The sequence below is a fragment of the Stegodyphus dumicola genome, chromosome 6 (assembly GCF_044657685.1).
Source record: "Stegodyphus dumicola isolate Sdum_Otavi_A_Nest chromosome 6, ASM4465768v1".
Lineage (NCBI taxonomy): Eukaryota > Metazoa > Arthropoda > Arachnida > Araneae > Eresidae > Stegodyphus > Stegodyphus dumicola.
In genome coordinates, this window is record NC_140773.1 from 103,485,727 (window position 1) to 103,499,081 (window position 13,355).

The 13,355-nt window shown below is 31.6% G+C and overlaps 2 protein-coding genes across 7 annotated transcripts in view; one reads left to right on the plus strand and one right to left on the minus strand.

Annotated features, from left to right (window-relative positions):
• LOC118199231 (maspardin-like) overlaps positions 1-3,095 on the minus strand; it is a 71,781-nt gene extending 68,686 nt beyond the window's left edge. Inside the window, exon 1 of one of the 3 annotated variants that reach the window (XM_085818755.1) lies at positions 2,896-3,095. In XM_085818755.1, the coding sequence (XP_085674881.1) occupies positions 2,896-2,984 (89 nt within the window). In that variant the 5' untranslated portion in view covers positions 2,985-3,095. Of the gene's footprint in view, positions 1-2,812; positions 2,837-2,895 lie in introns of those variants that run through there. The other 2 variants (XM_035371034.2, XM_085818754.1) reach the window with 2 other exon arrangements.
• A 197-nt stretch (positions 3,096-3,292) lies between these two features.
• Positions 3,293-13,355, plus strand: part of fab1 (1-phosphatidylinositol 3-phosphate 5-kinase fab1) — a 150,432-nt gene continuing 140,369 nt past the window's right edge. Inside the window, exons 1-3 of one of the 4 annotated variants that reach the window (XM_035371031.2) lie at positions 3,293-3,451; positions 3,538-3,717; positions 3,805-4,007. In XM_035371031.2, coding sequence (XP_035226922.2) covers positions 3,603-3,717; positions 3,805-4,007 — 318 coding nt within the window. In that variant the 5' untranslated portion in view covers positions 3,293-3,451; positions 3,538-3,602. Of the gene's footprint in view, positions 3,718-3,804; positions 4,008-13,355 lie in introns of those variants that run through there. The other 3 variants (XM_085818746.1, XM_035371032.2, XM_085818748.1) reach the window with 3 other exon arrangements.

The following is a 13,355-nucleotide window of genomic DNA, read 5'->3' on the forward strand; positions in this document are numbered from 1 at the left end:
AAAGGGATGCACTCCTCAATAAAGGAAGAAAAACACATGCTCGCGGAAATCGCGGGATGAGCAGATTTTGCAACATTTGAATTCCCCGTGAAAATCGCAGGATGAGCAGCCAGAGGGTTAATAATGGAAGAACGGGTAATGTAATCAACACATTTCTAATCTAGTTCTTTATGATTTGGTTTGGTTTATTCATGGTATTTATGGCAAAACAGTCAAGGGTTATCTGCCTAAGGGAAGGGATGCTTTTGAGGAGGACTTTCTAACAGAAACTGGATCCTATATATTGGGGAAAACTATGAAAACACCCATGTAGCCAGCCTGTTTGCTGGGATTCAAACCATGGAGTAAACTACCAGTGTTCGGTGACTTTACTGCTTGGCTACTAGTGGGCTGTACTTCTTTACGGAGACAAATATTTGTTAGCATAAGAATTGGCAATAATTGAAAATGATAAATTATTGAACACATTTTTTAAAAGAAACTGAATACAAAAGAGTGAAAATGTTAAATGTTATTGGTACTTTTCCGTTTTGCCGGCGCAAGCGATAAAGTCGCCAATAATGGTACAACCGATGCCAAACGGAATATTCTCGCTGGTAACCTTTTACGCCTCATTTTCAAAACAAGTCGCAGCTTTTTCTTATCAGATTGATTGTTTCTTTCAATACTGGCATATAATTAGATAGAATTTTTATCAGATAGTTCAGTTTTATGTCTAAAGCCATTTTCGGTAATTAGGTCAATTAGGATGCAATCACAGCGCTTACCCGAAGCCGAAAATATAGAAAAGAAAAGTCAAGGGTTAAATTCATCAATTCTAATGAGAATGCATTAGTGAAGTAAAGCACTGCAGTTTTACATAATTTCTGAGTAAGCTATTCGTACGCATTGAAATATTTCTTGCATTTAAACTTGTGTTCCAAATTAAGATTTAACTTGAAATTAATGTAGATAATTACGGAGAGCATTAGATTTTTGTAGAGTAGTTTACGTGAGATGAGATCGCTTGGAGTCACGTGATATGGACCGGCGAATTAGGATGTTGAACCATGAAAGCATAGTAAATTCTTAAATTAATGTCTTTTTACAAATTTGTCTTTATTTATTGGCTTTTTATAAAGTTTTAAGCGATATTAAAATGTTTATGCCTTCAAAAAAAAAAAAGAAGAATTCTTAGAACTAAAATTTTTTATGTGTATACTGTATGTTGTCGCCAATAAAGTCTGCTTGGCGAGATTTGCGCCGGCGAAACGGAAAAGTACCATGTTATTTTTGAAATTTTTTACAGTTTAAAAATATGATGGTTAATATATAGTAAAAAGTTCACAATGCCTTCTGGGTAAAATCCTAGTATACGGTGCAGCCTTGGCGCAACTTTGAAAATTATCGCCAACACCAAAAATGATCCAAAAAACGTCTATATATATATACTATACTATATACATAGTATATATACTAGATACATAATATATACTATGTTTAACTATATATTTTCTTTGAATGACCCGTTAACTACTCATCGCAATATCCGGTTTTTACTGCTCATCATAAAGTCGCCAAATCCTGTGTGCACCGGATACTAGAATTAAACCTGCCTTCTGTACATGAAATGTTAGCTTAAATGTTAACGTCTTCAGAATTAGCATAAGGCTAAAACCATTTGCAGGGCTCAGTAAACAACATGGCATATTTCCAGTCGGCCAGTTGCCCTGTTATTGTGCCAAGTTTAGCATGCTTCTTAACATAATGAAATATGAACCAGTAATCCACTAGAGTAATAAAAAATAGTTGCCATCAAGCATTTGCTGCGAAAAATCGAATAAATAAATAATCCATATTGATTTTCATACAGCTTACTTCTTGACTTCTTCACCATGAAATATCATGCTAATTTTCTAACTTATTTGCGGACAGTTCTGCAAGAGTTAAGCACATTTACTAATTTCTCTTCATAAAAACTCCTCCTGTGAGCAATTTGTTACACATTATCTTTTAATTTTTCAGATGAATGCATAAAAAGGTTAGTTATTATTGCAATACACAATTTAAAGAAATTGATAGCACTGATAACTTTTCAAGCAACTTCAAACTGACAATATGGAAATATTCAGGTCTTTTAACTAGAATAATTATTCTGTAGACAAAAATTCACCACAAAACTACTGGAGATTCTTTCACTTTCTAATTTTATTACCCATGCAATATTTTCAGAAATGATTACCTATTTTATTTTTCAAAAGAAATTCAACATTTTACATTTAAACTGCCAGTAAAATTTAATCTCGTTTAAATGCTCATAGCTGATCTTGGAATTTCAATACTATTCTTTTCCCGTACAGTTACTCTTAAAAATTTATAATATAGTATAAAATATCCTATAGTATATAAAGGAGAAACTATCTTACTTATCAAATTTATTCATAAATAAAAAGATTAAAACCCATTTTTAAGCCGGCCATATGTTATTAATATGAACTAATAAAGACAGACATTTACAATTATTAAACAGAATATAACAAAATAACAGCAAACGCTTAGCTAAAATATGTTTTATTGAAATCTATCTATAGCATGCATTTAAACCATTGTTTTTATATTCTTGTGACACATCATATTTAAAATCCAGTTAAAGGAATCATAAATTACTCTTGTTAAGTAGAATAATTCTACTTATTTGAAACTATATAAAATCTTTTAGTAAAAAAAGAAATAATTTAACGAATAACATATGATGTAATCAAAATTATATACTGAATTTCATTCGATTCCTGATCTACTGCCGAAAACAAAAATAACAAAAATTAAACTTTACTCTTTATTGTTTGGGACAGAGGTTCTGAATGTGTCACTGTAAGAAACAATGACCAAAATTACAAACGGTTATCTAATACTAACCTTACAAGTTTGACAGGATAAGGTACCAAACAAAACAACTTGACATTACACTCGAACTCATGCAACTTGTCACGAGACCTAGCTCCCATAAATAAAGAAAAAAACTTTCGGTTCCAGTTTACAATTTGTCACCATGCAACCACTCAGAGAGTAAACATTTTTATAAATAGAAAACTAACTGCCATGAATTTGTATTTTTAAATGAATGATTTATAGATTAAGATCAATACCAAAATTAACATATAGAAAATCAGAAAAAAAAAAATTTGTATATAAAGAACAATTTGTGTCTAGGCATCCGATTTTGACAGAACAATACACCAACTGCTATCAAGCAGATTTCAAGAAACTGTTTCTGCGCGTGTAATCAGCTTTTCTAGGATCATGTTATGTCGGGCGTTTACGCACTCTAATTTGTTTTGGTTTGGGGTTTCTGCTGTGGTGGGTGGTGTTCTGCGAGTGTAATACCTATACTTGCTAGTTATAAATCTCTCAAAACCAAATGCTTAAGCAATATCCAAAAATGTTATTTATAGCTCCTTATATTTTATAAAAAGTAAAAAATGTTTTGCGAGTGAAATTTAGCATCATATTTTATATGAATATTATGAGTGTTTTATGAAGTTATATTTTTCTTTTTAGACTCTTCTTATATGCATAGGTATATGCATGTATTTGTGCTAAGTTTCTCGGTTTTGCATTAACTTATGGCTATGGCAAAAAAGTTGGAATCACGAACATCACTCACGCAGTTTGCGCCACTAAGCCCCGAATCCAAATCTCAAACGTTTTCTATCCGTAATATATTTTGGAAAAGTAAAGGTAAGCTTTAATATGTGCATTATATATATATACACATATTAACATTTGGCATTATCTTTTACTGTATCTATTTTATTGATATTACAGAGAAATCTGCATCTACAATCAAAGCTCCCGAGCAATCTGAAGATAAAACGTCTGATGTGTCAAATTCCTCTCAGAGTTTGTATTCTGATGAATCTACGTTCTCATCAGGAAAAGATTCTAATATTGCTAATATAGAAAATAATCGTGGCACGTCTGGAATTTTAGGCCGAATTATGGATAATATTTTGGATAATAAAAAGAAGGTATGTATAGCAAACAGATACTTTATTTTTATCATTATCAGGATTTTTATCATAACCAGGAGTTATTTTTATCATTATCAGGATTATCTGCTTAGATTGTCGCAACGTGTCGTGGTGAAAGGGCAGAATCGCCCACAGCTTGGCGCGTTTTTAAGAATTGCACATCCTCAGTATCCATGTACACATCGACCTCTTTTCACTTACGAAAACATCCCAGAATTGCAAAAAAATGGCATTGACTTTATACATGTACACATCGACCTATTTTCATTTAAAAAGTGAGAGAAAATTGACAAAAATCCAATTCTTCTTGCTCTTGTAAAAAGCAGCAAACAAATAAGTGGGCGATTCTGCACTTTAGCCCATATTGTCAGGTCATCAAATGTCAAGAACATAATTAGGTTTATAAAATAGAAAAAATTAGGTTAAATTTGTTGATACTTGCTCTTCTGAATTCTGAAGAATGGAGCAGATTGCAGTAGCAGCTCTTTGTGAAGACCTGAAAACAGGGATGTTAAAATTACAAAATATGGCACATTTTTGGAAAAAAAATTATTTTAAAATTGTGTTTTATGAATTCGAATCTTAGACAGGTTTAGGAAGAAGGAAAGAGCAGTTTTAAAATGAAAATGTGTTCCATTGCATGTAATTAGGAAAGTTTTAACTTCTTTCATTGCATTTAGATGATATGTCAAATAAAAGAAAGGATCATTTATATGAAAAAGCCTAGGAATTTTGTTACTTATTATCACAACTACCTCTGTACGAGTTGCCATATTTTTAGAATGTACCAAAGTATGGCAGCCACATGCAACTTATCACTAACTATCCATATTTGTCATGCAGTGCATCTCTCGAGCAATATCTCCATTTTTTGTGTGCTGTTCTTGTTATATTTCAAATTCTAACATTTTTTTAAACCGGATCGTGATGATTTTGCCTTAAACTCAACTTTTACATATGGGCTTGCAGAATTTGCCAGCAATGGAAGAAACTGAAGGAATGCAGTAACTTATCTCTACAGGGAAGAACTGCTAAATTTAGGCCAATATGCAAATTTAACATTATGTTGCTATTGCTTATCTCTTTAATAATGTGCATAAATATTTCTAGCAGATACACAATGTGTACAGCACTGTGCTTTTTATGGGAAAAAAAAAAAGGTGAATCTTTAAATTATGGTAACTTGGCAATTTTTTGGCGAAAGTTTGGCGAACAACTCTGCTACAGCAATCTGCTAGTTTTGTTTTGGACACCATTTTGTTTTCACGAAGTAAAGGCATGTTTTTTTTTTTTTAACTCAACATTTTTTCCAACAATCTGCTGGCCGAATTACGCTTATACCAGAACTTTTATGGAACAAAAATGCTTAATCATGACGAAGATTAGGTACGAAATTGGGACAAAGTGCAGAATAAGAATTAATTAATTTTTAAGAATTGCACATACACGGTATCCATGTACACGTCGACCTATTTTCACTTAAAAAAACATCCCAGAATTGCACGAAAATGGCATTGCACACACTCTTGACTCTTGACTTTATGTACACATCGACCTGTTTTCACTTGAAAAGTCAAAGAAAATTGACAAAAATCCAATTCTTACTCTTGTAAAAAGCTCCAAACAAATAAGTGGACAATTCTGCACTTTAGCAGCGAAATTCTTTCTAAGTGCTTATTAGCTAAAATCACGATCGGAATTTTCCGAAAAATGTCACATTACATGTCTCATGATCTCATTTCTCTGAGACAAAATAATCTGTGATTCAAACTGTGTACTTCTCAGATTATTGCTAAAGTCCTAGCTAGTAAACTTAATCGCCTTACCAAAATGTTACCATATTCTAAGGATTAGCCAAAAAAAATTATTTCTGTTTTGAAGTCATGTGTAATTTCTGTATTATTGCTTTAAATTTTATTGAATGTAAAAATTTGTCTATAAATTTATCTTATACTTTGTTACATCTAAAGACTGTTGAGAACTACTCTTATATATGCCCTCAAGTCTCCAAACATTTTTGGCGAGAAACTCCGCTGTGCCATATTAGTATCTAAATTTTTTGTCTACATTCAAACTTTAAGACTAAAATGTCTCAAAAAGCACAGTTTTCGCACATGCAAAAATCATGTTTTGAACACACAATTTAAGCTAAAAATCCAAAACAAAAACAAAAAATTTTAGATAGCAAAAACGTAAGGTTAATCTTTGGATTATGGTAACTTGGAGATAATTTGGCAACCAACCCTGCTACAGCAACCTCCTACTTTTTTTTTTGGTACCATTTTGTCTTCACAAAGTAAAGACAGGTTTCTTTTTTTTTATTTACTCAATATTTTTTCCAACAATCTGCTAGCTGAATTATGCTTATGCTAGAAATTTTATGGAACAAAAGTGCTTAATCATGACGAATATTAACTGCAAAATTGGAAGAAAGTGCAGAATCACAAACTCCTTGCCGCGTTTTTAAGAATGGCACATACACGGTGACCATGTACACATCGACCTATTTTCACTTAAAAAAAATCCCAGAATTGCACAAAAATGGCATTGCGCACACTCTTGACTTTATCCATGTACACTTCTTTTTTCTCATAAATTAGAAAAATTTGCACGAAAATGCAGGAAAATTTTGTGAATCAGTAAAAAGGACATTTATGAAATTATCTGATCGCGAAATGTGAAAATTTATGAAAATATCTGAATACGTGATCATTTGCACGTATAAAATAAATAAAATATCCAAAAACTTTTCCCTCTAAATAGTCTATTATAAACGTCACCTGCGAATTTATAACGCAAACATTAAAAATGGTTGGAAATACTTAGTGTCAAATATTTAAATTATTTCCATGCACGTTTACTTCTACTGAAACCTATTCCAAAATGCCACAAACATATTAACTCACAAAATCACAATCATTTAATCAAAATATAATTAAATTAAAAAATACTACTTAAAATATAAATAAACACATACCTTAAATTAATAAAAATTAGCTTAAAATCTTAATTACGTTAAACTAATTCATTACTAATAACAATTTTCCAATAATACCATATAAATTTATTTATTTCGTACATTTAGAACAATGCATAAAAATAATATCCTCAAATGATTAAAAATACTAACTTACCTAATCTTAATTCAGAAGTCAAACAACAAAAATCAGCGTTAATTTACAAAATTTTCACAGGACTAGATTCGATGATTTTACCGAACCATCATCTTCAGCTGCAAAACCGCAAATGAACAAGATAGGAAATAATGTTTAGATAAGATAAGAAAGCCTGGACAAGAATAAGCAAGTGGCGCCATCTGTTGGCGAAACCAGAACAAAAACATAATTTCTCTAAAAGCCGAAGGCAAATTTGGATTGGAATTAGGATCGTTAACTAGAACAGAAAGATTTTTATGAATGTGAAATGCCTCTGGAAAATCCAATTTTCCAATGGAAGATATTTTTTGAATAATTTTGGCAGCAGAAAAATTGAAAGTGTGATTTTCGGACCAACAATGTTGAGCAACAGAAGACTTCTGTGTTTCCTTTTTTCTAACATATGCCTCATGTTCTTTGACGTGAAATTTTAAGGCTCTCTTAGTTTGGCCAATGTAAATTAAACCGCACTGGCAAGGAATCCTATAAATACCCCAGGAATTCATATCCGGAATGGGGTCCTTGAGTATAGAAGTTGGAATTTTATTGATGGGAGAATAAACAACCCGAAAGTTAAATTTCTGCAAAATATGTGCAACTTTATAGCTAATTGATGGAAAGAAGGGAATGACAACAGAATTTTTATAATCTCCTAAAATAAGAGTGTGGCTTTTAGTGTGTTGAGATGAGAATTTTTTAACTGCTTGATTAATAATGTTGGGTGAAAAGCCCCTGTCAATAGCTATTGCTTTTAAATAATTTAGTTCTTCATCAAGGGCTAGTTTGGAGGAGCAAACTTGAAGAGCACGGAAAACATAGGAATAAAATGAAGCTAACTTTTGTTTAGTCGGATGACATGATTTAAAGTGTGGTGGAAGGCAAACCGATGAAGGTTTACGGTAAACTGTAGTACTGAAGTTGGATGTGTTACGTGTGACCAGAATGTCGAGAAACGGAAGAGAATTGCAAGTCTCAAGTTCAAAAATTTACATTGGCCAAACTAAGAGAGCCTTAAAATTTCGCATCAAAGAACATGAGGCATATGTTAGAAAAAAGGAAACACAGAAGTCTTCTGTTGCTCAACATTGTTGGTCCGAAAATCACACTTTCAATTTTTCTGCTGCCAAAATTATTCAAAAAACATCTTCCATTGGAGAACTGGATTTTCTAGAGGCATTTCACATTCATAAAAATCTTTCTGTTCTAGTTAACGATCCTAATTCCAATCCAAATTTGCCTTCGGCTTTTAGAGAAATTATGTTTTAGTTCTGGTTTCGCCAACAGATGGCGCCACTTGCTTATTCTTGTCCAGGCTTTCTTATCTTATCTAAACATTATTTCCTATCTTGTTCATTTGCGGTTTTGCAGCTGAAGATGATGGTTCGGTAAAACCATCGAAACTAGCCCTGTGAAAATTTTGTAAATTAACGCTGATTTTTGTTGTTTGACTTCTGAATTAGTATTTATTCGGCGTGTTATTGTGTCTTAATTACCTAATCTTCTTCAGAATCTTGAGTGCATAGCAAATAAACTTTTTTTTATGGATTCAATAAAATCATTGAATGATTTTTTTCTGGGAAATTTTCCGCCACACTTCCTCTGCTAAATAAAAAGCAAAAATTATCCTTATCATAACGCTTCGGAATAGCACTTTTTATAGCATCCCACGTACCGTCAATCGTATTCGTATGTGCGCCTGTTTCAGGATCTTTAAAATGATACTTATGGTTAACAGCAAGATGTTGAAAACCTTCATCCTCCAAACAGGAATATGACTTCCAGCAATCATATATTATTATTGTTCGTTTCACAAAATGTCCATTTTCACCAGATTTCTTGCACTGCCATTCAAACTTATCTGTAATATCCTTGCTTTCACACAATCTCATTTCATTCCCACATGTTGGACATTTATACTTATCCGCAATTAATCCTACACTCATACACCATTCAAACAATTCTTTGGATTATCAGATAAATACAATAAAAATTTCGAATTCACTTTAGATAGGGCCATGGGATCCAAAAATTAAGCAACACTCTTTCACACAACACACAATGAAGCTAAATACAAAAGGCTATAAAGTACTGCAGATATTTTTCCAAATCCCCCCCCTTTTCCAATTAAGGAACTGTGATTCGTCCATAAATGTCACATGACATATCTCATGATCTCTCATTTCTCTCACACAAAATAATGCCTAATTGGAACTGGGTACTTCTCACATTATTGCCAAAGTCCTAAGTAGTAACATTTATCGCCTACCAAAATGTCGCCAAACTGCCTGTTACCATATTTCAAAGATTAGCCAAATGTAAAGTTTCTAACCAAAAATATGTGACAAGAATCCATGTACATAGCGATATGTTTTAACTTAAAAAAACATCTACGAATTGCACAATGTAGGCAGCGAAAAAATCTACGAACTACGCACACCTCGCTTTAATAAATTACCATAACAACAATAAATGGTGCTACTTTGGTAGACGGTTGCACAGATTTTTGGCGATTTATGTTGCCGCAATTGTTGGCACGGTTTTTAGAATCGTCAGCCTTCTTGAAAAATACTGTCTTTAAGTATTTTACGCATAGTATTCGAATCTTAAAAAAAATAATGGATTAATTTTTTGTTGAAAATATCGTTTTTTAAGATGGCTCGCAAATGTAAATAAATACATTTATTATGAGTATAAAATACTAAAGTAAGGTTAAATTATTACTTTCATATAGCAAAGAAATAGAATTAAAACACCGCTATTAAAAACATTGTGGCAATTTTTAATTGGGTAAAATTCCAGTACAGTCAAAAAACTTTAATGCGGGTGTCCATAATCCGGAATGATCTATAATCCGGACTTCAAAGCTACAAACTTTCTGCGCATGCATAAACGCATACTACCTTTACGCATGCACATATGCGTTTACATATGCAGGTTTAATGTATATCGGACAGTATAAGCTAAGCTAAAATTATCTAATTATCTATTTCAGTTAATGTTGCAGATTGGATTGTTCCTTAATCTTTGAATTAGATTCGGCTTATTATTTTTTGTGGACTGTCAGAGCAATTTTATAAAAGGTAAGCTTGAACTTTCGATTGTGTCAAAAAGAGTTTAAAATTCTGGAGTTGGCAAAGGATCTACAAAGCGAAAACATGTTTCAATGTCCATGAAACAAAAAGTGGAATTTCTGCAAAAAATGGATAAAGGCATGAAGAAAGTGACAGAGAGGTAATTTGTTTCTCTAACCATTCTGAAATCTCTTTATCTATTTCACGCTGCCCTGCCGGGGGGGGGGGGTAACGTCGCGGCGCAAATGAACTGGAAGTTGATCTGTCAGCACTATCCTTATTTTCAGGGCAGATGTTTTTATTTTATTTGGCTTATAATTCCTTACTAAATGTGGTATTTCATCTCGATGTACTCCGTCTTTGATATGATTTAAATCAAATTCCTCGTCATTATAAATATCACGAATACACATCAAATAGTTTTCTGGTTGCAATTTTCTAATTTCGACTGTGCATAATGTATGCTTTAGGCATATGCATGTTGAAAGAAATGTTTAATAAAGTAAACAAATAAATATTAAGCTTTTTTTTGTGTAAATTTTGATACCCTTTAGATCATAATTGCTCTGTATTTTGTAAATTACTGTTTTATATTTTTAATTTTATAAATTCTGCATTCCATCTTACCAGATTTAAACATTTAAACTGATGATCTCTAATCCAGAAAAACCAATAATCCGAAATCGCCGAAGTCCCGACGAGTCCGGATTAAAGACTTTTGACTGTATACGGTGCAGCCTTGGCGCGATTTTGAAAATTATCGCCACCACCAAAATGACCCGCTTAACTACTTATCGTATATACCTCGTTTACTGCTCTCTAATAATAATAGAATTAAAATATTACTTAAATTCAAGTGCTTTAAAATAAGTTTTATAGGATATAATTATTTAACATTAAAACATATATGGAATAAATATCTCGGCAATTTTTGAAAACAATGTATTAATTTTTTTCATAAAAATTTAAATATATAAAGTAAAAGAAAAATATGTACTTGCATTTCTTTTAGTATTTAACTATCGTATAATGATAAGTACCACAAAACAAAATTGGAATCATAATTTAGATCTGAATGAAAGAAATTTGAAAAATGTAATATAGTTTTAAAAAATCTAAATGAATAAAATTTGAAAAATGTAATCTAAGGAATTCGAAGAGATGAATAATGAAATTTTAAAATAACATGGTAATGCGCAAATATTCAGTAGCTAATCAGGGAGCTGATTACAGCTCGTTAATGCACAAATACTCTGTAACCAATCAGGGAGCTGATTACATCAGGAATAGAATTAAAATTATTTAAATAATCATCTTTAAAAATGCAAAATTAAATTGTATTTTAATATTTAACAGTCATAAATAATGTTTAAAACATTAAATTTATAGATATTAAAATTGATTCTTTTAAAGTAACGTGACGTCATTCATTACATCATCCACAACATAAAATTCCATAAAATATCATAAACAATAAAAATTTTATTTCAAATAAAAATGCAAAATTAAATTGATTTTTAATATTTAGAAGAAATAAAAAAATATTTAAAATGCAGAATTTATTCATAATAAAACACGTTATTTTAAAAATAAAATGACAACAAAGTATCGGTTACCATAAATAACTTGTTTAGCAATGGGTTTACCATAAGTCGTATCGCTCAGCGAAAAAAAATCGCCAAAATCCGTGCAACCGTCTACCAAATTAGCCCCCAATAAATTTCAAAGAATACCATATACACAGTGTTCTGTTTCAAATTTAAAAAACATCTACGAATTGCACAATCTAGGCAGCGAAAGAATCTATGAACTACACACACCTCACTTTAATAAATTAACATAACAACAATAAATTTCGAAGAATACCATGTACACAGCATTCTGTTTCAACTTTAAAAAAACATCTACGAATTGCACAATCTAGGCACTAAGCACTAATAAAGAAAATAAACTAAAATAACTAAAATAAATTTCGAACAGTTAAAAAAAAAAAAAAAATAAGACAGATATTTATACTAAAAAAACAATCAACATAAATTTCTACAATATAAGAATAAAATAAAATGTGCTTTCCATGATTGAATGCTTTTACGAACAGCAGAAATGCCAATTTCATGCAGCCACGTAATCGCTATCGTATTTATATGACAGCCAGACACACTATCCAGAAAATTCATACTATGGTTCACAAATAAAAAGTTCAAAACCTTCTTTTCCTAAATTCTTCTAAGATTTCCAGCCATCCAAAAAAATAATTGTACAAGGCTCAATCCACTCTTTAACACACTGCATCAGCGTTTCCTTATTTCTATCATGCACAGCCACTAAATATAATCCCCAGACCCTCTTGCAACCACGTCTCTCACTGCAACGTAGGCCGTTTCAAAACACACGCGACACGAACCAACGAGCAATTAAAACACTCCAGCAAAGGAATATTCAACGGCAAAAGAGTTGCCATACAACACGCAATCGCGCCAAAAATGAAGCATGAGGAAAGATATTAAAAGATGAGTGTTCCTTAGAAAGTTCATAAATAGATCTTTCCGCACTAGTAAATTGTCATAGTGAGCTTTGCCATAGTTCAGTAATCCTACATTACCTAGTATCCAAATAGAACATATAAAAATATAAAATCTTATGCTGTAATATGACTAAAATGAAATTAATTGATTGTGTCACATTATACATTTCAGTGGTCTGCAAACTTTCTCAGCTGTGGAAAGCTATAAAACCATGTACAGTCAAAAGACGTTAATCCGGACTCGTCGGGACTTCGGCAATTCCGGATAATCGATTTTTCCGGATTATAGATCATCAGTTTAAATCTCGTAAGATGGCATGCAGAAATTACAAAATTAAAAATATGAAACCGTAATTTATGAAATAAAGAACAATTATGATCTAAAGGGTATCAAAATTTGCAAAAAGAAAAAGCTTAATATTTATTTGTTTACTTTATTAAACATTTCTTTCAATGTAAGTTGTTTAAGTTTTGCTTCGTTTCATAGCAAAACGTTTCATAGCGTGATAATACTTTCTCTTTAATTCTATTAAACAGACATAATCTCTTGTTCAGTTACAAAGTTCCGCTGTTCAAGTCCTATAATTGCTGTGTC